The sequence below is a fragment of the Semicossyphus pulcher genome, unplaced genomic scaffold, assembly GCF_022749685.1.
Source record: "Semicossyphus pulcher isolate SPU_LCO1_2020_fin unplaced genomic scaffold, fSemPul1.0.p SCAF_23, whole genome shotgun sequence".
In the NCBI taxonomy this organism is placed as follows: domain Eukaryota; kingdom Metazoa; phylum Chordata; class Actinopteri; order Labriformes; family Labridae; genus Semicossyphus; species Semicossyphus pulcher.
In genome coordinates, this window is record NW_027211697.1 from 9812572 (window position 1) to 9838396 (window position 25825).

General features: G+C 42.6%; 1 protein-coding gene across 1 annotated transcript in view; it reads left to right on the forward strand.

Moving 5' to 3' along the window:
- Nucleotides 1–25825, forward strand: part of LOC138602540 (ras-related protein Rab-26) — a 70605-nt gene that overhangs the window by 23687 nt on the left and 21093 nt on the right. The window contains exons 3-5 of the mRNA XM_069674030.1: nt 5217–5258; nt 9003–9069; nt 18172–18224. Coding sequence (XP_069530131.1) covers nt 5217–5258; nt 9003–9069; nt 18172–18224 — 162 coding nt within the window. The remainder of the gene's footprint in view (nt 1–5216; nt 5259–9002; nt 9070–18171; nt 18225–25825) is intronic.

Genomic DNA, 25825 nt, shown 5'->3' on the forward strand with positions numbered 1-25825 from the left:
CTGGAAGAGGAGACGAAGAGCTGGTCCCCAGAAACGGCTCGTCATCGCTTGTTTGGAGGTATTTCGGGTTTAGGGCGAGTGATGTTGAGCAAAAAACAATAATGCGCAAAGAGGGCTTGTGTCAACCAGCTGTGAAACCACCACAAAGTGCAGCATGATGAGTGTATAAAAGTCGAGTGGAACAACGTCGCAGCTCCCATCCTTGTCCAGTATCGAGTCCGACATCCAAAGCAGGGACGCTGTACAGCGTGACATCCTGTCCACCCAACTCCCAGGACAGACTGAACTTACCAATGCGTTCACATTCCTTTGGGCCAAGTGTCCATAAATACTGTGGGTGATGAGGTCTTCAGGAAACTGGTGAACATATTTTAATATTAGTTAGATAGGTTGGTAGGTAGATAGACAGATAGACAGATATACTTTATCAATCCCAAACTGGGAAATTGTGGCGTTACAGCAGCAGGTTATCAAAGCGACTACAGCCCAGGAGACAATTAGCAGGAATGTCGCACATTGAAGTAAAAACAGAGTTTTGTTAATTTTTTTGTACAATTTTATTTATATTTAGCCTCCAGAAGATGCACCAAATCTTAATTGACCAGAGGTAGCATTCTGTTGACTGTGATGATTTTATGAAATTTAAAGTTGAAATTGAAAGTTAAAGTGATAATCGTGAAGATTTTCATGTAAATAAATGTCCGTTAAGTCACTATCTATCGCCAAATGAGGTAACAACGGTGATTGAGCCTATGGCCCGCTGATGAAAGCCTTTGCATTTGCAGTATTACAGACTGGGTGTCTGTGGCGACTTTCGCAGACAAAGTCACAAGCGCCGCCCAGTTAGTGACGCGTTTTCAATCACCCAGCAGAGGTTGGTCAGAGAGGGTAGGCGGAGCTAAGCGAGTAAACAGTAATCTACTATGGCTGAACAAACAAAGAAAAGATGGATGACTACAGATACAACTTCAGCAAGAAGTGAAAATCCAAAGAAAAAGAAAAAAACTCGACTGAGATCTTTGAGATTTTAAATCGAATGGATTGACAGTAATCTTACCTTCATGTATCAGGTGTTTATTTCAATGGATTAGCAAAACTTGACATTCCCATCTCAATATTAAGAAAATCTAGTGATGTTGTGAGATGGAATCTTCCATTACAGTTAATGTTATTCTACCTGATAAGCCAACCACTTAGAGGTATGAAGGTGGCAATCATCTATCATCATGGTCATTAAACATATCTGAAATCCAGCTGATAAAATGAGTCCTTTCTGCAGGCAGGGTGGGTGAAGGGCTCCAGTGGATGTAATATGTGTGTATACGTCTGTGTCAGCACGACTTGGAAAGCTTGACAGCTGGGAGTTGGGCTGACTGCAGAGTAGAGCGCTGCCTCTCCGTATCTCCCTGCCCTCAGTTCCTTCTGCTTGTTTCCCCCATTGCTTTGATTTCTGACGTGTGTGTTGAGGCCAGGCAGCCTTATGCATCATCGAACTCTCGGAGCAGAAGAGGAAGACATTGAGGAACCGCGCCATATCGCCTCTTTCCCATTATTTTCATCAGCAGTGTGAATATGTCTCATGCGCAACCCACTCTGTGGCCTCTAAGCTCCTGTTCTGTGCCTCACGTCGCTGCCATTAATGTTTTATTGGCTCACACTTCACGAGCCCCTCTGAAAGCTCCTCGTGCATTTGTAATTTATGATCCCCGTGAAGAGTCTTCTGTACCTCGCTCATGTACCTTTGGGAGAAAGATAGGCATTAAATGACTAACGTGCAGTGTCTGGCTGGTAAGGAGAGCAGTTTGTATTTGACGATGTGTTCTGTTTGACGGCTGGAGCTCAGGGAACGATGCTGACCTTAAATTCGGTGCAAGCATCTCAGCGGTCCCTCTGCACGTTGTAAGTGTAACTACACAGGAGCTTGAGGAGCTTGAGGAGCTTGAGGAGCTTGAGGAGCTTGAGGAAGTGAAATATTGTTGCTGGAGGAATGATTGACAGCCTGTTATCTGCAATACTTTAATTCTCCACAGTAGACTTAGTCATATAAGCCGCTCTGATACTCTTTATCCTGCTCGGTCCACACTCTCAGCGCTCATTAAGTCTGTGTTGTTCTGTCTGATTTACACGCTCTCCTCTTAACAAATCTAAAGTAATTATAAGTGCAATGAAGCCCGACTACAACCCAAAGTCCCTAACACCAACCACGCCATCGTGAGCCTCCTTTTCTGGGTCATCAAATATTTATGAAGCCTCCAAGCACATGGTGGCGGGATTCTACGTGACAACAACAACAACAGGGAGAAAGTCTTTGGAGACCAGTGATTCCTATCAGCACATTCACAAACTAGCTCGCAGCTCGACTGTCGGTGAATATGTATGAGACTCCTCCTTAGTGACTCTCAGGGAGGTAAATCAACCGAACACATCAACAAAGAGCGTATCTGTTTCTAAGTGCTCTGCTGGCACATTAACAGAATCCCGTCTTCTGTTTCTCCTCGGGCATCGGGGAATTAGAAAGGTTAGCAGCGGCTCTCAGGAAAGAGGTGAGTAAAGAGGACGGTGGGTGAGGGGATGGGGCTATTGAGCGTCGCTGTGGCACCAGGTGATGTAATCCACATTGGCGTGCAGGGAGGCCGACATGTGGGTCACCCAAGAACATCTTGACCTCTTCTTTTCTATAGGCGCCGCTGGCTCACAGAAGATGGGAATTGAAGTGGTGAAATAAGTAGAATGTGCAGGGAAATTATATGTTTCTGCACACGGTTGTTTTAATTTTTTTCCTCTTTAACTCAAATGGTTAGTCCTGTTGACATTTCAGATCTGTGTAATGGTTGTGTTCATTGTTAGACAGGCCGATGAATGACGCTTTACATCTGTTGGTCTTTTCACCACTTTGTCTCAGACTGTAACATCATCCCAACCAGTTCAGTAGTGTCCAGAGGCTGAGGAGCCACCTAGCATCTCTTACAGGTTTTCACCTTTTTAAAAAAAAAAATATTTATATCTCAACAACCAGCAGATTTTGCTGAATTTTGCACGTTCATGATGAGGTTCAAAATTGATGTTGCAAGTGAACAATTATTGGATTAATTGCTCTGGGATTAGGTACAGACCTTCTGACATGGTCTAAAGTTTTATGGCCAAATTCCTTCTTTTCTGACAATACGACTGTGCTAATGTTAGCATGCTAACTTGATGGTAAATATTTTACATGTAAGCTGGTCTTTCGTTGGCATGTAAGCAGTCTTGTATTAGCATTTAGCTCAAAGCTCTGCTGAGTCGAAACACAGCTTCAGAGAGATGTGTTAATGTGGTGATGCACGTATCAACTTTTACATCGACATCAACAGACAACGTGAACATCAACAAGCAACGTGATGAGACACAGGGCAACAAGGCTCTCTGTACAACTACGCTGTTACCATAGCAACACATTTCACAGCGAACCATGTCAAATGTGTTTTTAGTTTATATATGATTATTTTTACCTGACACACATTCTCCACACATTCACTTAACAGAGTAATGTTTTATCAGTATCAGTTCCTTCTCCTCGGTCCACTGCGCTTGGGCGGCCGCCATTGTTCAGAAAACTTTTCAAGCGCAGAGAGAGATCACATGACCCAAAATCTGGGCTGTGATTGGAGCATTTCTGATGTAATTCAGTATGTTGACCACAAGAGATCGCTGCTGATCTGACATTTCCAGATCAGAGGAGGTTGACCTTTTTCCGGTATAAAAGTGGACAGTCAACATTGAACACTGACGTTGTCTCTTGATGTAAAAGTTGATACGTGTGTCACCACATTAGCAATGCTGGAGACTTGTATTCTCTTAAAAATTGCGAGTCCATCTCAAATTATGCTTTTGTATTTGCTTTTTGGGGTTATGGACTCATATTTGGCTAAAATAACAAGTTTTAGACTCCTAAATATGGCTGGAAAAATAAAATATGTTTTATATATTTTATTTTTCTGATATTTTAAAATCAACTTGTAAGTAAATCAGGAAAACAATATGCACAAAAAAAATAAGGAATAAAGGAGCTCAGTCTAATACTGAGGCTATCGTTGATGCAGGAGTGACCTGGCTGACGCGCTTCACCATGGTGTGCCGTTAGCAGTAAAAGATGCTGTGTTTGGGTTGTACAGAAACACAGCCAAACCAGATTGCAGTCAAACAGTTCATTTGTCTAATCCCTTAGTGCATCCAAGTGAATAAAGTCCATGGCAAAGAAAGTCAAAAACTTAGTGGCGTAGTGGTCAAAAACCGTGTGCTCTTCCGGGATCACGCAGCTGACCTAGTCAGTGATCTTCCTCTCATGTATACCTCACCTGTAGCAGCGCAGCAACACCCACATTATGTACAAAGTAATTACAATTAAATGATTGCATTAAGAAACCCCAAATTTGGCTCTTACACTAACAAAAAAAAGCAGTAGTTGCAGCCTGTACTCTCCTTACACAAACAGGGGAAGCTGTGGAAGTGCAGCGTTGGTCTCACAGTGTGGATCAATAAGATGCAATGCTCCGGCAGATGTTGGAACAAGAGAGCTGATCGATGAGCTGAAGGGCAGAGGGCATGAGGCAGGTTCACTCCTCAGAACTGATTAATCTTTCTGAGTCACTTGTTGTCACAGGTCAGGTGTGCAGATGTGCAACAGGGACAAGTCAGTCCGATATGTACTGCAGTGTTATGTTAATAGCACAGAAAGTGTTTTTACTCTTGCAGCATGTTTTATGCCTTTAAGAGCAGCTATACTCCACATTCAGTCAAGTTATTTTTAACGCCCTTCATCATTTAGACTGATTTTAATTTGTAGGCAGGTGGTTTAACCTTTGTGCAGCCAGCCATTAAGACGGAGTGAACCTCTGACCCGAGAAGCTGCATGTCCATTTAGCTAAGCCTCATTCTGCCGTGAGAAAGAGCCGATCGAAGCGGAGATCAGAGGAATGTCTCGCTGAGATTGAGAGACGGAGTGAGGTGAGAAGAGCAGAGGGGGTTAATCCTCTGGAGGAAAGAGGCGAGGCTTCATCAAAAGGGGGCAAAGTGAGGTTGAGACATGCAATATTGATGGTAAGGGGAGGGGAGTGTGGCTGGTCGATGAGAGGGAAGAGAGTGTTTGGAGAGACGGGTGTCTGACCACTCTGACAAAAGTTTGAAAACATGTTTGAATTTAGGCGCTGTCACTCATGGTTTCTTGTTTTCATTTCCAGAATAAAGTCATGAACATTGATGGAGTCAAGGTGAAGCTCCAGGTAAGAACTTAAATTTATCCTCACACTCATCAAACGACTGTTTTTAGCACACTATTTTTACGAGTTGTTATCAAGAGCATCGTAGCCACCTGTCGGATCCTGTTTCAAACCCTTCCTGTCTCAAAGAGAAAATCCAATTTTAGCTTTAGCACAGACCCAGCGGCAGGAATGATGGGGAGGGGAGGCAATAGTTTTTTTGGCCAGCACATAAAATGGGGCTTTGAAATGCAGCAACCCAATCTGGGCTTACCGCATATGTTCCCTGAAGCTTACAGCCCTAAAGATATATAACTGATAAAAATGAAAGAAGGGAAAGACCGAGTTATGGTTCTGCAATTTTTATTTTTTTTACCTCAGGATGATTATTGATTTCCTGAGAAGATCATAATAAGTATCACAAGTAGTATGTGGCAATTTTGTCACATTATAAACACATCTGAACAAACCAGTTAACAACAAACAAAACATGCAGAATAAGAATAAGAATCAGGGCACAAGATCTGTCCTACAGGCATTTAAGTCTTAAACTCTCCGTCCAGTTCTATAATAGATAAGGAGCAAACAGCAGCATTTGCATCACTTTTCCTGCTGTTTTTCCACCAGCTTAGTAGAATTGGTCTGAAGATCCTTGTCGGTAATAATGTACCGTGTCCTTTCATTTGAAAATATTTCATTAATATGCCAGCAATCTCCGATCCCATCAGCTATGGGCTTACTTCACAGCGGACATTTTTGCACCCAACAGGAGGAAAAGCACAGGTGTTAATAATAACAGTGGTTCTGTTCTATTCAGGGCGTCTGAGAAAGCCATGACGGGCAGTCAGCATGCACACAACCAGGACCATGAAATTGAAGCAGCTAAATGGATCATTAATGCTGTAAACACCTGCGCTTTTCCTCCAGTTGGATGTGAAAATGTCCGCTGTGAAAAAGGCCTATAGTCTGACGACGATATAGCCTCAGGGGACAACACTGAACACGCCGGGCTTGTAGCCAGTGGTTGGCGATAAACGACTTCCATTCGAGACTTCCTTTTCCGCGTGCTGCATTGTTTACAGAAAAAGAAAGAAACCATTTTTCTTATGATTTACTTTAATTAACGGGTCTTAAGTTCGCCGAAATTTCAACATCATGATGCAGATTAGTAAAAAGTTAAAGTGAAGCTTTGTCAGGTCCTCAAGAGGAGAAGAAAACTTCTTTAAAATGCTCGTTTATTGAACGGAGGTCGGATCGATTGTTGCTGATGCATTCAACAAAGTTGGGAAATCTGAACCCTGAATGGCTTTTGTGACACCATGTCAAGGGCATTTATCTCAAGTATCTCTGAATATTAGATCTAGAACGGATTATTAGCTGAACTTACATGTAGATGTCTGTTAATAGAGATTAATAAGAAGATAAATCGTCATCAGATGGCGCTGATGGGAGCCGGGATGTCATGACATTTTTCCTACATACGCCGCAGCCTGCTGATACATGATTGGTCAATATTACTCGAACTACAGGCGTAGTACGAACTGAAACCAGAACACTTGCCAGCCCTAAAATCCACGTCCCTGCCTACAGATTCCACATTTCTATGTAGTAACTACTTCCTTTGATAACAACAAATTATTACGCGGCAGCAACTGACCCTAACCTCCAACCTATGTAGACTTAATCATCTTTCTCCTACATCACCTGATTCCCCAAATGCTTGATGGCTAAGGCTGTTGCACTGAGCGTCTATTATTGCTGTTGGTTAATATCGGAGCTAGTTGGAAGCCCAGTGCGTCCCTGAAGTCGCTAAAGGGTACCTTGTTCATCTGTATCAGACGACAAGGGACATAACAAAGCTGCTATTTACTTTACCAAGCACATGTATGTGCCTAATCGCACAAACTGAACAATAGGTGATATTTTGTACAGAAAATCAATGATCTTGATCCCATTAGCCCCTAAAGGATAATTACTGTTTATTTCTGGACATGAGCACTTTTCATTGGGCTTTGAGTTCCCTACGCCACATTTTTTTCTCTGTTTTGAGAAGCGGCGCCCACACAACACAGCATTATTGTATGTTTAATATTTCTGTCAAACAGAGCAAGTAATTATGTGAATCATGCCTAATGATCTTAATTAGGGGCTGACGGGGGCTGGTGGAGTGGGCCTTTGCTCTGTGATGTATTCATTTGGGGTTAATTGGCTCAGACTCCGTTTGCAGAGTAGCCTATAGAGAGAGACACCAGAGAGAGAGAGTTATAATTCCTCCTGTAATTGCCATTCTTCATAACTGCTACTTGGACCTTAGGGAGGCGGTTACCCCATGGGGAAACCAGGAGGCAGAGCCAGCATCACAGCTGACAGCTGTCTCAGAAAAAGGCTCCATACCATATCCATAAATATGTCTCATACAAAGAAACAAGTTAGGGGTTCAGTCAACCTTCACGGGTCCTGCTCTGGGGAGGGACGTAAATGCAATTGCCATTGAGCCAAAATGTGATAAGCGACAGTGCTGCCTGCTGGGAAAAGAAAGGCTTAATTAGCTTTATTCCACTGAGGTTGGACAATGCGGCGAATGGTATCGACCGATTACTTTTCAATATCATGACCCAGACTGAACTTTAAAAAAAGAGCGATAATAAATACAATACAATGTGCTGTGACCTCAAGACTGCAATAATCAATATATTTTCCATACTAACAGTTGCTCATATTAGCCTATAATGTAATGTAAAAGGGGTTGCTGAGCGCTAAACCCATGGTGAATTATCACCTGATTTTGTTCCACTTGTTTTACCCTCAAGGAGGTATTTAGCAAGGCTTTGAAAAAGCTTTGAAAAACCCACTGAATGTGACACCAAATGTCAGCAGTACAGATTTAGCATCTAGCTGCTGAACATATGGGCTAATTAGAAGCTAAAGAGCAAGATCATTCACTCTAGTTGTTGGAGACTGAGCTATAAAGATAAAAGATTGGACCTACATTTAGCAGATGGAAGTAAAGACGACCTTTAAATATTGATAGTGTTTCTCTGTTTCTGCTGATATTTACGTAGGGAAACGCTTGCTAAGGTGTTAGCCGTAACAGTGACGCTAATGTGTCAGTGTTTTGTTTACAGCTAGCTCTGCTGCCCCCAAGTGGCTAAAGACAAATCAATAAATGTAGCCTAAAAATAAAATTTTTATTATAATGTCTGTTAATTCACTATCTATCGCCGCATGAGGTGATTGAGCCTATGGCCCACTGATGAAAACCGTAGTTGGTCTGCCAGAGAGGGTAGGCGGAGCTAAGCGGCTGCTTCTCCGGTCTCTGCAAGTGTTGCTAGTAAACAGTAACCTACTATGGCTGAACAAACAAAGAAAAGATGGATGACTACAGATACAACTTTAAAAAAAAGTGAAAATCCAAAGAAAAAGAATCAAACTCGCTCAGATGAAGGCAAACAGTCTGAAAAGGAAAGCGACCGTCAGCTAGGAAAATCAAGAGTTGCAACCGGAGCCAACCGTGGACGTCTGGATATTTTGGAAATGTGCTCCCACATTTACCGTTTATTGCCAGAAGGTGCCGCCAAAGAGAATACATAATGCAATGCACTGTTCAGTAGTCCTCCTCATCTAATTTTCATATCCAGAATTATTCAGTATCACAAGAGTAGACCAAATTGAAGTTGAAGCACACAGCAGGACGACTCTGCAAACAGAGTTCTGAAAAAGATTGAAACTTTTTCTATTAAGTGATGATTCCTCTCGTATTCTCTGCAGATTTGGGACACAGCTGGACAGGAGCGCTTCCGCAGTGTCACTCATGCCTACTACCGTGATGCCCATGGTGAGACACACACACACACACACACTCACACACGCATAGAGATTAATCTGTGTCATTTCATTATAGCTTGAAAGCCTGATTTGCAGCAAAATAATGTCCGCATTACAGTGCAGTTTTGACCACTTGATGCACGTAGAGCACATAACATGAGTTTTATGACAGTTAGAAAGTAAAATGAAATATGTACACTTATATAAAGAATTGAATATTTGTGTTCTCTGATACATATCCTCATGTGCACTTCAGGGTGCAATGAAATGGAGCTGTTTTGGGGAATTCAGGTGCATATTTTGACCGGCTCAGTTTTATTGATATTATTATTTATTCCAAACCAATTATAATTCACAGCGGTGTTAGTGTGAAGATGAGATTGCTTTTCTTCCACTGTGCTGTATCATCAAGCGCTGCGCTTTTATAACTCTCCTGCTGGGATTCAAGGACAACACATTCAGGATTCATGGGCCTTCTTTGATGATCTGTAATCAGTCATCGCCAGCGTGTGTGTGAGTGTGTGTGTGTGTGTGTACCAACCTGCATGTGTGCTTTTTATTCCTCATGATGTCATCAGTAGCCGTGCGAGCTGATTAAGAAAGCTCTTCCTGCACTCAATTGTTTTCTCCACAAAAGCTTTTAGGGAATTGCTTGAATCAAATCCACCAAATGCGGACCCTGAGCGATAAAAAAACATTAAGGTCAACTCATTTGTGTTACTTGATATTCACACGATGTTGCAGTTTGTCATTTTGCCCGCTCATATGTATGGAGATCGCATCGCCTTGTTTGGTCTTTTAATCTCTGGGCAGTGCAGCGTCCTTGTTTGATTAAAGTGAAGTTTTACCGTCTAGAATTTATTTAAGATACATGACTTTAGTTAAGATACATGACTCTGTATAAATCATAAGTGCGTGTATATTTATCCTCATGAAGCATGTAATTGTTTGGCAGTTACTCTGCATAATTTAAAGGAGAAGCCTATTTTTAAACCTGGGCCCTATTTTTTACAAATTTGGATGTCAAGATAACTCATAGGAACAAAAACTTTTGGAATCGGTTCAGTAGACGGCCCCTGCCGTAGCCGCGATACAGCCGCAATGGCTGCAACATAATCCAGGAGCAATTGCACCCGTCCACTAAAAGTGCTTGTTTTTACCGCTGACAGGCTCAGATTGTTGCTCCAGGTTTCCGACAACATTACAGAAATGATCCCTACAAAGATCGTCCTGTTTTTTAAAGAGTAAGATCCTTTTTGTGTAACCAGAAACAGAAGTCTTGCTCAGGGGGAAGTCTCGCTCCCGCGGGTGGTGAGATGTTACCTGAACAGGACGGTGGAAACGTGAGTTAGAGTTGGAGAGAGGATTTGTTTACGTAGAGGACAGCCAGCAGGGATACATTTCAAAAGCCATGGCTGAATATTTGCCTAATTTCGACGATGAAGATGAGGCATTTGAATTCGATGGCCGGGGATGATACCTCGGACACTACACAGCGCTGTGTCACCACGTCAGACGCTGTGATGCACTGATTCTTTCATGTGCCCAAATAAACTAGAGGAGACAACAGGGACCTAACAGGCAACTATTTATCGAGTAAGTAACCTAATATATTTACATTTCTTTACCTAGAAATGTCACTGTTTCTGGTTACACAAAAAGGATCTTACTCTTTAAAAAAGGGATCATTTCCGTAACGTTGTCGGACACCTGGAGCAACAATCTGAGCCTGTCAGTGACTAAAACAAGCACCTTTAGTGGACGTACTTTGATCGGGCGCAGTTGCCCCAGGGGATTATGTTGCAGCCATTGCGGCCAGAGGTTCTACTGGACCTATTCCAGAAGTTTTTGTTCCTATGAGTCATTTCGACACACAACTTTGTAAAAATAGGGCCCAGGTTTAAAAATACAGAGCTTCTCCTTTAAGCAGGATTTATTTGTCTCTGACTCCTGGTGGATGCAGACCCCAGACGACTGCTAACCAGTTTCAGACAAAATGCCTGGGCGCACATCTTCCTCTAAAAACCACACTCTGGGGTAGAGCCTTAGACATCTCAGTGTCAGGATTGTAAATTACTTTCCCTTCATTATCATGCAGCACATCACACAATAAGTTTCACAGAGCGCAGTTAAACATCAAGGATCTCCACACATCATCAGAGATGTGACCTTTTTAATTCACATCAACTTCTCGCCTGTCTGTTCTGAAAGCTAAAGTGAGAAAATAATTAGAATTAGCCTCTGGAATTAAGGATAGGATCTGGATCGGACTTTATTGGTGGCCATTGTAGGATTTAGCTTTACTGGCTAAATGAACATATTTTGCGCTGATGGCATTAACACAGTAAAGACTCCACTCATCACCTGAACACCCCTGTAGATACTTATCGTCTAAACGGCTCCTGCTGTGATTCACTGCAACTTGTTCTAACCTGAACTTCTTTTTCAGCGACAGGCTGTTGGTGAGGTGACTGAAGTCTCTGTTGTGTTGTACTAAAGTTTCTGCCACTGATGTTTCCCCAGCTGTCTGTATTTTGTTCAAACAAATGCACCCACAAATTGATCTTCCCTTCATACTGTGTGTAAACTCTAGACTGCCAGTCTCAGTGTGCTTCCCTTAAACTCTACAAAACAAACTCCAGTTTCTTTCCGCCGAGTGTCCTTTCTCGTATCCCCACAGTGAAGCGTGTAACGCAAGCAATTGTAGCGGGCTTAAGAGAAAGCTCTGATGACTTCAGCCTGGTTTAAGCTGCACTTTACATCCGTCTGCATCAAAGTATCTTTGTGAAATGAAAGCTGACCTTGGGCAAAGCTGCCTTGAATTGTCTATGAATCTTAACTGCTGTCTGGTACCAGCTAAATGTAAAATAAATGAACCAATTACCAAGTTCTATTAGAAATTAATACATCCAAGCGTGCAGGAAGATGACACCGTGCAATAAATAATCTTTTATGCCCCATTGCGCTTAATTCTTCATGACTATAATTAAATAGCAGCAGAGTGATAAGATCATTGATCAGGCCAGTGACTTAAAGGTTCCCCGTGGATCTCTCTTATAAACAAATTAAAGTTATGTTTACCTTCAGTGTTTTTCCCCAGAACCATCAGAGTACATTCCCTTCAGTTCTTTTGCTATAGATTTTAATATCAACAATGTGTGATGTGAAATAAGCGGTAATGTGAATCCAAATGTGTAGTACGGGTGATCCCAAACTGATGGATGTGTAAATATAAGCTTCTGTTTGTTAACAAGTTGGTCTTATTAAAGAAGATTTCAATTTGGTTCTCTTTGGCGGCACCTATGGCGATAAACTGTAATTGCGGGAGCACACTTCCCAGATATCCAGACAGTGCTGCATGTGTGACGTCCACGGTTGGCTCTGGTTGTAACTCTTGATTTTCCTCGCTGACGGTCGCTTTCCTTTTTAGACTGTTTGCCTTCATTTGAGCGTCAAGTTTGTTTCTTTATCTTTGGATTTTCACTTCTTGTTGAAGTTGTATCTGTAGTCATCCATCTTTTCTTTGTTTGTTCAGCCATAGTAGATTACTGTTTACTCACAACACTTGCAGAGACCGGAAAAGCAGCCGCTCACCCCCGACTACCGTCTGTCGCAGACCTGGAAAACGTGTCACTAACTGGGCGTCACAACAGACACCCAGTCTGTAATACTTCAAATGCAATGGCTTCCATCAGTGGGCCATAGGCTCAATCACCATTGTTTTACCTCATTCTGCGATAGTGATTTAAAAGACATTTATGTAAATGAAAATCTTCGAGATTATTACCTTAACTCTCCTGCAGATCAGGAGGAATAGCATGAAACCGGTATGCATGTGTCCTTGTGCAGATGCAAAATGCACAAAACAGAGACCTTCTCATAATAACAATGCTTCATGACACTAATAGTTGCCATTTAAAAGCAATTTACCACCAAGGTTAATAACATTGGTTCCCTCACTCCTGTCTGGAAACACAAAAAGCTTTTTTTTATTGGGTAGGACAGTGGATAGAGTCGGAAATACGGGAAGAGAGTGGGGTTGACATGCACCAAAGGGCCCGAGGCGGCTGCGTTAAGGACTGAGCTAAGCCTGCGCCCCTCACATCAAGAGTTTAACCACAAATGTTTAACGCCAACAGCCACTAGTTAGGTTCTGCTCAGGGTCCCCAGAAGACTTGGACCAGCTGTGTGTTTTTGTAACTGTTTTGTGTTTTGTTCCGCTCATAGTAATTATACAACAAGGTTTTCTGTTTCCGCCAATTACACTACAGATTTTCACAGTTTGGAGAAGCCTGCCAACAGCTATTTTATGACCTCAAACCAATTTACACAAACAATGTTTGACATGCAAACACACACTCCTCCTCCGCGAGGCCAAGGAAAAATATGATGAATGAAGCTAATTGTTACTGCCATAAATTTTGGGGGCTGAAGCAGAGCTGCAGGCGGAGAGAAAGCGCCGGGCACATTCAGAGAGAGCGCGTGTGGGAGGGCGAAGGGACGATGAGAGTTAGGAGAGGCTCTGAAAGAGGACAGAGGGAGACTAAAAGAGAGAGAGAAATCTGAAGGGAAGATTATTTTAGATGTCGGTGAAATGCAGTGGATCCGCTGTGTGGGAGAAAAGGTGCAGACGGCCATCAGACTCTTTTCAGCTCATTTTTGTGTGAAAATTCAGTGACTTTATCTTTTAGGAAGTTTTTTTTTTTTACACTTATCTAGGTCCAGCTTATTTGTGTACGCTGTGATAAAACAAAGCAGCGAGGAATAAAAGAAGAGGACAAAACAAAGACATTTAAATGACAGGTGCTGAGAGACGATGGAGGAAAACAAGTCTGCAAAACATTCAACTTCTGGAAAGGCATCCAGTTTCCTGACAAACTAAGTAGATGGTTTATTTCTCCACAATATGCCCGTCTCCATTCGAACAGTAATTTTGCAAAACCATTCAGTGAGTAATCTCCATACAGATAGATCTCCTCTTTTTTTTCCACTCAGCCCAAATCCATATTAAACTACCTCAGAAGCCCACTGTGCCTCCTTTTCCATCACTGTCTTTGATTTGTTTGTTTTTACATCTCTTGTAACACTCGTCATTAAAGAGACACTTCAGAGAGAAGCAACACTTGAATGCTGGAGCATCTTCAGAAATCTGGGAAAACAAACAATTCAGCCATTTTTAGCAAAAATCTATTTTACTTCTGCCTTGGTTATGCCCATGATTGTTGGTCAAACACTTAGCCTGTGTAAAAACATGTATGAGACATGACGGCTCCCTAAAAGTGAAGCCAAACCCTCTCTATCGCCCCCTGCTGACTGGCTGCAGTATAGGTCATAAAGCCCGCCTCCTCCATGTTAACAGATGGGACATGAGTCAAACTATAAAATCAAAATACACGTTAAATACATTTTTCTCAAAAATGGTTTCTGTCATTATAGTTAGTTCTTATCATGCTGATTTATGTCCAAATGTTCTAACAAGTTTACTTTTAATTAGTTATTTGATGCTGTAAAAAGGATGATTGACAGCTCTGTGCTCCTGTAGCCGATCTGTTCCGGATTAGCAGCTTAGAGGAGGATCGTCGGGAGGAAACGTAACTTAAACAATCACTACAGTCATTGAAGTTTCCATACCTGTGAACGTCTGTTTCAGACAACACAACACGCCGGTGTCCGGGATCTTTGCTGTTTTTTTTTAAAAGTTAAGTGTGTGTTTTGGTTAGCGGAAGTGGCTACATCTCTACTCCGAAACTGATGACGTCACCATCACAGGATGGCAGTGCCTATCACGGGTGCTATTTTGGCATCAATTCCGTACAATGAGAGCAGATGGGGACGCGACATCCATCTACATCTCCGTCGTTCGTCAAATGTAGCTTAAACGGCTGATAAGAGCATAAACATCCTCCCTATCAGGCTTGTCAATCATGCCGTCATACACCATCAAGCTCTAACAGTGCTGCTCGTGGTTGAAACGTAGTTCAAACCACTAGAAATGATGAAACTGGTAACCATCAACTTTTCATTTTGAACTAAATGATCTGTTCTATTATCTTGTTTTGTTTAACTTAGTTACAAAATAATAATTGGTTGGGGCAAAGGTTTAGCTCAGCGGTTAAATCGCATAACATATATACAGAGGCTTTCGTGATGCGACAGCCCTGGTTCAACTCCCACCCTCGACCCATTGCCCTGTGTCATCCCCACTCTCTCTTCCCCCGTCTCTGACACTAAGCACTGTCCTCCCCCTCCCTCATAAGGCAAAAAAATGTATTATTGGTTTCGCAACTTTTCTTAATTTTAAGAACGGCTTAATTTCGCCTTAATGATCGATGATGCACTAACTCTTATTTCTTCTCGCCTAACGCCCTGTGTCATTTAGTCAAAAGCAATCAAGCTCAGACTGAAAATGAAATAATAAAAGGATTATAAAATCCAGACCGCGCAAGGGAAGCACAAATAAGAACAAATTGGAACATTAAGTGATGCAGATGACATCACAGATTAAAAATAATTTGTGTGAAGAGGCACACAACTATACACACCTTTATTTCCCCTTGTTGCTCGTCTATCGTTGTATTTTACTCTTCATCGTTACCAGTCCTTCCTCTGTTGGTGTGTTTTCATCCCCGCTTCTCTCCTTCCTCTTCCCATCAAGTCTCAGTTCTGCGCTCTGTTCATCGTTTCCCTAAAACCTCATTTTCACTGTTCCATTTGCCGGTAAATCTCGCGTATAATGAGACTCTTTCATTGTGTCCATTGTTTGCAGCGCTCCAAAGAAAACTGTATATTTTACACAAACTGCTAATGACTCATTTGCTGAACTCATTGTGTCATGAATAACAATCGAGGCCGACCTTTACAGATTCTGGAACATGACGGACAGAAAACCTATTGAAAAGGGTGATTATTACAAGCTCTCTGATAAGCATGCATGAGTCCGCACACGCACACACACACTTAGCTACAGCCCCAGTTTATGATTTTCTGTGTCCTGATTTCAACTGGTGAGAGATACCAGACAACAGCGCGAGAGTGAGAAACAGCTCCAGGACAAGTTAAGCACAACACAGCTTTATTACACAGCTGTCAGTCTGCATCATGCTCAGCTCTGAGCTGCATAGTCCTCCGCTGCGTCCACACACCTGCACTCACTGGGTGGACCGCTCCAAAGACAGACAGTGGGACCTGGACTTAGGTCATTAATGAGATTTTATACTGTTTCTGTTCATTTCAACATCCACCAGCATTAAATGGACTAAAATGACAGTTTGGTGTGTAAATAAAGAGACATGGATGATGCAGGTGGATGAACAAACTTTTGTTATGGGCAGCTGTGAAATATTAAAGTTAATCATAATAATTACAGTGTGTCATTCGCCTCCATTTACATGTGACACATGTAAATTGTTTAAAAAATGCAGCTAGCACAGAGAGGCCTTAACAACAGCTGGTAATGACTGGATTAGTGTTGTGCTCTCAAACAAGTGGTGCAAATAAAGCGCAAACTCTGCCCATGACCGAGCTGCTGCTGCTGCTGCTGCTGATGTGTTAGTAATGTCACAGCTTTCACTCAGGATTAGTCTGGGTCGTTGACTTGAGTCCTGTTAAGGAAGCTTTGTTGACAGTAGTAATTTGATTGGGGAAAAACCAGAACCAGTGATATGTTTTGTTTAATTTTTTGGCTGACCGCCGGGGTCAGCCCTACACATGGGTCTGTATGTGACTGACTGAGTGAGTGACGGTACTTTCAGAGCCATAGAGAGAGAGAGAGAGTTGCGACAACGCAATGGCGGATCATGGAGCATATTGGACCTCCACTGACGAGACTCTCTCTCTCTACACGGCTCTGGATACTTTGTTCGGGGAGTAGGCGGGGCTGCTTGTTCGCGGGACCTTAGTTAACACACAGCGAAAACAACCGTGTGAACGTTTTCAGCGTGCGTGTCACGTCAGCATTGTGAAGACTCATCTGTTTTCATGCATTTAAAATGAAAATGAACACGCCTCACAGCCCTCACGCACACACCACACTTCCAGTGTTGCCCACAAAAGCATACACTGACCTGATTGACCACATACTAGGTTTTGACCTAGTTTAAAGTTGACCTTTATCCAAGTCTGCCGATGTCCTTAGCTTTGCCTCGCCAGACCAAATCACAAATTTGCATTAGGCTGGAACCTCTCTGTTCATTTTGTATTTCCAAGTTGCATCATCAATGGGCACAGACCAAAATACCTCTGGATGCTAGCTGTAGGCTGCTAAGCTAGGTAGCTAGTTCCAACATCCAATTTATATGGCTTCTTGTTCAACATAATACACAGACATGTGGCAACACAAACGTCTTAGACCTGTCTGCCTTTAAACTGCAGTGTACCAAGGACAGGCTGAACACGTTTTCAGATTGGCAGGTTTGAGACGTCACAAACCTAAGGAGCCAATCCCGTTAATGGACGGGGTGATGCTATGCATATCATGATGTGTAACCTATGGCAACCACTGGCGATGTGCGAGCTAGCTGTAACCGTCATTGTAATTTTTCCTTCCTTAACCGTACTGCTACTAATTACTACATTTCGAGCACGCTAAGTTCCGACAAGTTGCCGCTGAACGATTGCAGAGACGTGTTTTGTTTTCGTGACGGAGGGGGCGGTTGGAAATGTGCATAGTGGGCGGGGCCTATGCAGATTCAGGAATTTTTAATGAGGGAGAAGGAAGAGATGAATTGGGAGGATTTTACGTAAGTTAATTAAACTTATTTTGCAAAAAAACCTATCAGAGCATTTTATATGTCTTAGAACAAGACTGGAGCTGGTATTTAAACTGCGCTCTAACTTGTACATCCACCACCTGAACTCTCATCTCGCGTCTGTATGAGTCGTGCTAATTGTGATTCAGAATCTTTTCAGGCCAAGAGAGAGAGAGGACTCAAATTAATCATTCTGTTGCCCGGAGTGAAAATGAACTCTCTCGTTATTTAATCTGAAAGGGAATTGAGACTAAATTAAATATTTGCTGAGAATTCTTTCCCCTAATCCATTTAACAATATTAAGTGTTTTAGAGTCATGGATTTTGACACGGGATATTTAAACGTGTCTCTCTTTTTCTTTCAGCTTTGCTTTTGCTGTATGACGTCACCAACAAGACCTCCTTTGACAACATACAGGTAGGTTTCTTTTTTTTGCTCCTCGTTTTTCTGTACTCTTAATTAAATAGTTGTGTTTATTATAACTACTGTACGTGTTGTTTTAAGTCCTTTCCATTCTCTCACTTTTCTTTCATACCTTATACATCCACAGATATTGTTCTTCTCACCCACATTCAAGCACCTTTTAATTTACTTTGTTTCACCCATCAGATTAATTTTCTAGCTCAACAGGCTCATGACATCTGATGCATGAATGATTGAACGGTGGACAAGATGATACGGCTTACGACAAAAGGCGAACATTCATTGTCAGTGTCGTTTTTTGGCAACCTCATTAACCAATGTTTAAAGTCAGTCATTGTGACGGATGGTTGAACAAGCGGAGAGTGATCTGAACTAAAAAGAAGACAGAAGAACAGCAGAACAAGAAAGAGGAATGGACGAGTTTAAAAGTTATTTAGTGAGGTACAGCAGGGACAGCTTTTAGTCGATTTTATGTCCTTTTTTATGGACTGGAGGGATTTTTAACTGTCCATTTATCTGACAGACCACCAGTCTCCTCTGGGCTCTAGTGCCTAAAATCAGTGGAGAAATACATGATGTTGAATTTGACTCTGCCTGGCTGCTCTCCTTCTTGGAATCAAATATTAACAGTCAGAGCCAGCAGCGTGATCCATGATGAGTGTGTCTGTATTCAGCTTCAGCCTGGAGAACGTTTTTTGATGGTAACCAAAGAGGGTCGATTGGTTATGTCCAGTTTCTCTGAAGTTATACTTCATCTGCTCCTTTGATTCCCAGAAACAAGTTTGTTCATGTGAAAAGGAACGACTTTTATTAAGCAATTTAGTGAAGTTAAGTTTAATTTCATTGGTCCCTTCAGGGGAATTCGTCTTATGCATTTCAACCTTTCATTTATTACAAAGCAGCGGGCAGCCACAGGGTGCAGAGACTCCACTATAGCCTTCTCATTACGTTCTTATGTGCATCATTTCTGCTTTAGGGCCCCAATCTACCTAACCATACCTGTAGTAGTGCGACAACCAATGATATTTCAAACAACATGGGAAGGGGGGCATAAAACCCACGGGACTCTGATATGTTTGCCGTGATGTGGGGTTAGGGACATATGGTTCCCACAAGGATATTGATAGTTCAGGGGAGGAGCAAATATATAAAAGCTTGCACAGTGGCCCCCAAATCATTGTGGTGCTCTGTGTGCTTGCTCTTCTCTCTGAAGTGAAAGCTGTCAGCCGTGTCCAAGACATAAATATAGTAGTCACATATCCTGAATTCTGAAATTCAAAAATGTGAGGATGACAGGAGTTTACGATGGAGAATAGTAGGAACCAATCATGTGGGGAGCAGGTCATCATCAGTATTGATGGGTTTCAGCTCAGTGCTGCCGACCACTGAGACACTGTGGCACCTGTCCTTGTTGGCACGAGGCTGTAACTTGTTGTGGCTGCGTGCGCTCTGCAGCAGGAACGGTGAAAACGGATAATTTCATGAAGGCTTAAACTGATAAGACCTGAGCACTCATGCAAATAAAACCACGGGGATATTTTTAAATGTTGTTTGAGTCAGTCCTGCAGAATACAGCAGTCTCAAATCAAATTACAATCTATTCTTGGGCAAGCAGACATATTCCCTTCATCGATTCAGCTAATTCAAAGACAATGAAAATTCAATACAAGAGAGCACGAGGAATTTCATGTGAAGGAGGATGTGAAAGGATGCAAAGAAGTCTGTGAGAACAGTCGTCTAACTTCTAAAACAAATGCTTCATGACTTGCATGAATAATTTAAATTATTTCATTTTGCAGTCCGACTGTGTTAAAGAAAACAAACAGCACCGCAATATGGCAGCTACATCTATCTCCCCTTTTACCCTCCTCCGTAGTGCCACTGCTGTCAGGTGGACTGAAGTCGTGCCAGCTGGTGTCACTACGTCAACATACCTGCTGTTTTCCTCTGTGTAGTAAATGTGCCCTGCAACAGGAGGGGAGGCTATTTTCGACCGCTTTAATTGCCACCGGCCGTCAGAAAAAATGTCTTTCAGAGCGGCGGAGGGGCCGTTAAGTGAAGGAGAGAGTGTACGTCAGCTGTCTCTGCAAGAAAAATGTGACGTTCACATCTTCCCCAAGAGATCATTAAAGCAGAAAAAAGTGCTGCTCTGGCTCCAGATGTGAACAGCAGCTCAATGAGGGAGGGGAGGGAGTGTTTGTGTATCTGTGTGCGCTGCTTCAGCCTTTGTCCTCGCTCTTTATGCTCCAACAAACACAATGCTTCTGGGTCTGTTTGTGTTCGGAAGCCTCGGTCAAATGTGAGGAGTTTCTGCCTTTCTTTACTGTTGTAGTCTCATCATTGACAGAAATAAGTAATACAGTTTCATCACGAGCTCACAGTCGAGTCACAGTCCAATTTAATATTCTTTCAATAAGAATTACTGCTAAAAATGCTGGATGTTTTGTTAGCAATGTAGTTGGTGATTAATTGTCCACTTATTGGCCGTCATTGGATGGTGATTTGTTGATTAACCAATCGTTACCTCCGCCATGTGGTTATGTTTTTGTGCTGTTTGTTTGTCATCAGGATCATGTTAAAAGTACCGCCGTAAGGTGCCAAGAAATAACCCATCTGACTCACAAACAAGTAACAAATACCCTGCTCAAGAAAAGCCATACAGTGTAACACATGTATGTCAAAGTGAAAGGTGTGTATAGTAAACAAGAAACAGAAAGCCACCTCATCACTGTGGAAGTAAAGGTTTGGAAATATATCCAGTATCGTAGTTGTTGCACTTTTACACTTGCGTATCACAGAACACTGGGCTGTTGTCTTATTGCAGGGTCTGTTTCGACTGTTTCATTCGTCTACACTTAATAAATTATAGGACTGAAATTGTGTTTTCCAGTATCAGTTGTTACATGGCAAAGTGTTGAAAACGTCTCTTCCCCAACATCCCACAATTTTTGATCCCGGCCCTTTGAGTTCCCTATTCCTGTTGTTCAGAGTGAGTAGCTGTGGCTGCAGTACTGGATTTAATATCAACCACAGGATGTGACGTCCAATGTCAGATCCCATCGGCTATAGTCTGACAACTTAACGGCATTTCTATCTCGAGTATCTAGCTTCCGCATCGTGACGTATTTCCGAGTGAAACAGGACGTGCAGGCGGGACATATCATTAGAGGGATTTGATTTGATCATTGAGAAGTGGGCGTAGACAGACGTTCTCCACAGCGCAGTAGCTAGCTAACTGACCGAGCGTTCTTGCTGCTCTGCGGCTAAATGTTGCAGATTAATTGGTTGAAATTGTTTGGTGCTAACTTACGTAAGCACGCATGAAATTTAGTTTTACTGGAAGAAAAAATGATCGGATTTTGATATAAGAATACAAGGAAATGGATTTACCGTTTGCCGAAATTTCAACATCATGATGCAGATTTGTAAAAAGTAAAAATTGAGCTTTGTCAGGTCTGTCCTCAAGAGGAGAAGAAAACTATTTTTAAAATGTTGTTTGTTGAACGGAGGTCGGAGCGATCATTTTTCTGATGCATTCGAGGAAGTCTGGAAATCTGAACGCTAAACGGCTTTTGTGACACATTGTCAATGGATTTTGTCTCAAGTTGAATTTTAGATCTAGAGCAGATTGTTAGCTGTTGGCATGCAGATGTCTGTTTATAGAGATTAATGAGAAGGTAAGTCACTGTCAGATAGCCGCTGATGGGAGCCGGGATGCCATTACGTCACATTGCGTTCCGCCTAGTTTTGCTCTCCACACAGACTGTTTTTCCTGCATACGCCGCAGCCTGCTGATACATGATTGGTCAATATTAATCGGACTACAAGCGTGCTAAAAACCGAAACCAGAACACTTACTGTCCACATCCCTGCCTATAGATACTACATTTCTATGTAGCATTTGTAAATGGAGATTATGTGACATCAACTTTATACGTTTTAAAAGATTTTTTTTTGGCCATTTTCACCTTAATTACATAGGACAGCTGAAGAGAGACAGAATATTTGGGGAGAAGAGAGTTGGGAATGACATGCAGCAAAGGGCCGAGGGCGGGAGTTGAGCCTGCGGCCGCTGCGTCGAGGACTTTAGCCTCTGTGTATGCGGCGGCTGCTCTACCCACTAAGCTAAACCAGCGCTCCACTTCAGTTCTGAAATCCAATTGGCTTTTTTTAAGGAGGACATTTCGACAATTTACACTAGAACAAGCACAGGTGTAAATATTACAATGCACTATGCCTGAATTCTACTACTTTCTGTGGCACCATTTCCCGCATCAGATCCCTTGCTTTGTACACCTTTATTGTTTGTCTCAACTTAAAGTTTCCAAGAGATAAATTTGGGGTAAACTTAGGAGACACAGATTCACACATCCCCACATGACATGTTTAGTCTTCCCTCCTTCTTTTCTCGCCTCCACATCCCTCCACCGCTCTCACAATCAGTCACTGTCTATTACAGTGAATAGATATGCTGCCGGGGAGCTACAGATGCCCGCTGGCACACCGCTGCCTAACGAGCACTAACTCATGTTAATGAACGCTAATGGTGATGAATGCCACACTGAAGGAGAGGGAGAAATAAGAGGGGCAAATCATCCTCTCGTCTCTCTCCTCTCTGCGGTGTGCGTTATTGTCTCTCCAGCTAGGAGACATTTAGGCAAGCACGGCATTAACGTCACGGGAGCTGTCCATCATGTGAGAGCAAAACACACAGTCAAAACATTTCCTCTTGTGCGCTGACATTTCTTTATTCTAAAAATATCAGCTGCTTTTATTTGGAGACTATAATTTTGTGGTTTAGAAATACAAGTTTCTTTAAATCTAAAGATACGAGTGAGTTTATTGCTGGTTTGTGCATTTTGAGCTCCAGCCTGGTTTTATTTAGACGCTTATGGTCGCAGCTCTGAATCGATCTTTTGTTCATGTAATACACAGTGACAAGTATTTGTTGGTGTAAGCCATTGCAGCAGAAATACGCCAGCCATTTAGTGATGTGATGAATGTCTCCCTGTCAGATGTAGTCCTTTAGAGAGACTATAAGAGTCCATTTAGGCTTCTCCTGCAAATCATTTGTCTGGGTTACTCTGTTAAAAAGCAGCCTGGCTCCTGTGGAACCATCCTTTTCAAAGGAAGGAGCGTTAGATGGGAAGCAGAAAGATTGTCGAAGCAGAACCATTCAGTGCTCTCATGTCAATTAAGTTGCAGTTCCTGAAACGCACCATTTAGAGAGCAAAAACAGACGGCTCTGGATTTCCCATCTGCAATGTTGGGAAGAGATAAATGGCAGCATTTGCTGTTTGTTCGAGTTGCAGAAAAGATGTTTCTGTTAATCTGACAACAGCCGGGGGGATGATAAGCGGTTGTTTCTCAGAGGTTAAAGTAGCTTGACGTTGTTATTCCACCACAAAAGCTGTTAGGGAAGACGTCTTTGCAGGTAGGTTGGCGAAGCACCAGTGTTTGTTTAATCAGTTTCGTTCTCTTTGGCGCCACCTACAGCGATAGTGTTGCATGTGTGACGTCCACGGTTGGCTCCGCTTGTCTGGCGGTCGCTTTCCTTTTTAGACGGTTTGCCTTCATCTGAGCGTCGAGTTTGTTTCTTTTTCTTTGGATTTTCACTTATTGTTGAAGTCGTATCTGTAGTCATCCATCTTTTCTTTGTTTGTTCAGCCATAGTAGATTACTGTTTACTCGCAACAGTTGCAGAGAGCAAAAAAGCAGCCGCTTAGCTCCGCCTCCCCTCTCTGGCAGACCAACCACTGCTGGGTGATGGAAAACTCGTCACTAACTGGGGGCCGCTTGTGATTTTTGAACACCCAGTCCGCTGGGAGGCCGGGAAGCACAGTGTAGCTGTTTTCCTTACTGCCACTTGAACACCTCGCCTCGTGTGTAGGCATCCTGGAAGCAGAGACAAAAACATCCTGAAGGAAACGACGAACCTAACTTCTTCTGAATTTAATGTTTGAATGCACTGTTCCTCCAAATTAGACAGATGCACAGAAAAAAGCGTCACAGCAACAATCTCTTGCGCGACAGTCGCCACGGACACCCAGTCCATAACACTGCAAATGCAAAGGCTTTCATCAGTGGGCCATAGGCTCAATCACCATTGTTTTGCCTCATTCAGCGATTAGATTATCACTTTAAGTAAAGTTTGTCTTCAACTCCTGATGGAAATATCAAGCCTTTGTGCGCCAGCTAGCTGCTAACTTTGTCCGTTAGCTGTTGAGTGCCGAGCAGGTAGCATACAGTGGGTGCCATTTGGAGCTGCCAAAACACTGAATGGCTCCGTGGAACTAAAGGGCAGCTACACTCAGGTAATGATGTTTACTGGGTTTGTTTATATGAACAACCCTTTCCAATGACGCTTTCCATTTGTTGTTAATGTAAGAGTATTGGTCGGAGCTGCTTCAACCATTGATGTGGCAGATCAGAAAGATTCATATGAGCAACTATTGTAATGACTTTAGAAGGCAGAGAAAAACGTTGCCTTGTCGAAGACGCACTAGGTCTGAAAATCTTAATTCTGCATTAAGTGTGAAGGACTTGCTAATCTGCTGATGTGCCTGGAGCTGGACCCTCGTCGAACTTTTGTTGCAGCAGCATTCTCATAACAGCAGAATGAATCAGCACTGAGACACCGATCCAAGTGAAGCAGTCTCAAACACTAACTCATTTCATATTGACCGTGCGGATCAATAGCTCTAACGCGATTAGAATACGTTCTGTAAAGATTTAATAATAGTCCGGCTTCCACCTTGTGGCTGCGCTCGCTCGGACATCTCTGTGCATGTGCCTGGATGCTTGATCATGCTTGCGTGCACATGTTATTGAAACCCAATAAAAGCAAGAGACGAAGCCTTCATTAATCTCTCTGTCTGTCTCTGGGGCATGATCTGGCTTCACATGGAATGGCCGCCTGCCTACCGCGGAGCAGTCAGTTAAATGTCATGGCACCACCGCGCCAGATGGTGATGAGAGGAACTGTCAGTAAATAATGCAGTGATATGAATTTAAATACCGTTCATTTAGAACCACTTGAAGTGAATCATTGCAGGCGAGTGTTGTATGACGAACACATCATGTATTATTCCGCATCGTGAAGTTAGCGAGGGCCTGACATGCAGTAATCCTCATTCATTACCCTGTCGCTCACACATCACCTGCGATTTGGCCTCCTGCATGGAACATTATTAGTATTTCAGCCCCGTTGCTCCCGCAGATTAATGCCTGTCCTCGTCTGTATTCACACATGATGCAGCAGGTTTCAGCTGCTGTCTGTGGACGTTTCCATTTACTTTTATGACAGCAGCGAAATGTCAAAACAGATGGGACGCTTATGTGCTCGGAAAAAACCCTCAATCACAGCAAGATATATGAAGATGCCTGCATGCTTTATGTTGTTTTCGTCGCTCTTCAATTTCCCAGAAGGTGTAAAAAAATAACTGCAATTTATCTTACAGGGTGGATGCATGTCAGAAATGGAAATAACTTCAAAGCTGAGTTTCCGCCTTCTTCATCCTCGTTGCACGTTTTTCACTTCTAAAATAAAAAAACTCTTTTGTTGTGCCGAGTTTGGTCATCACGCTGCTCCGTGT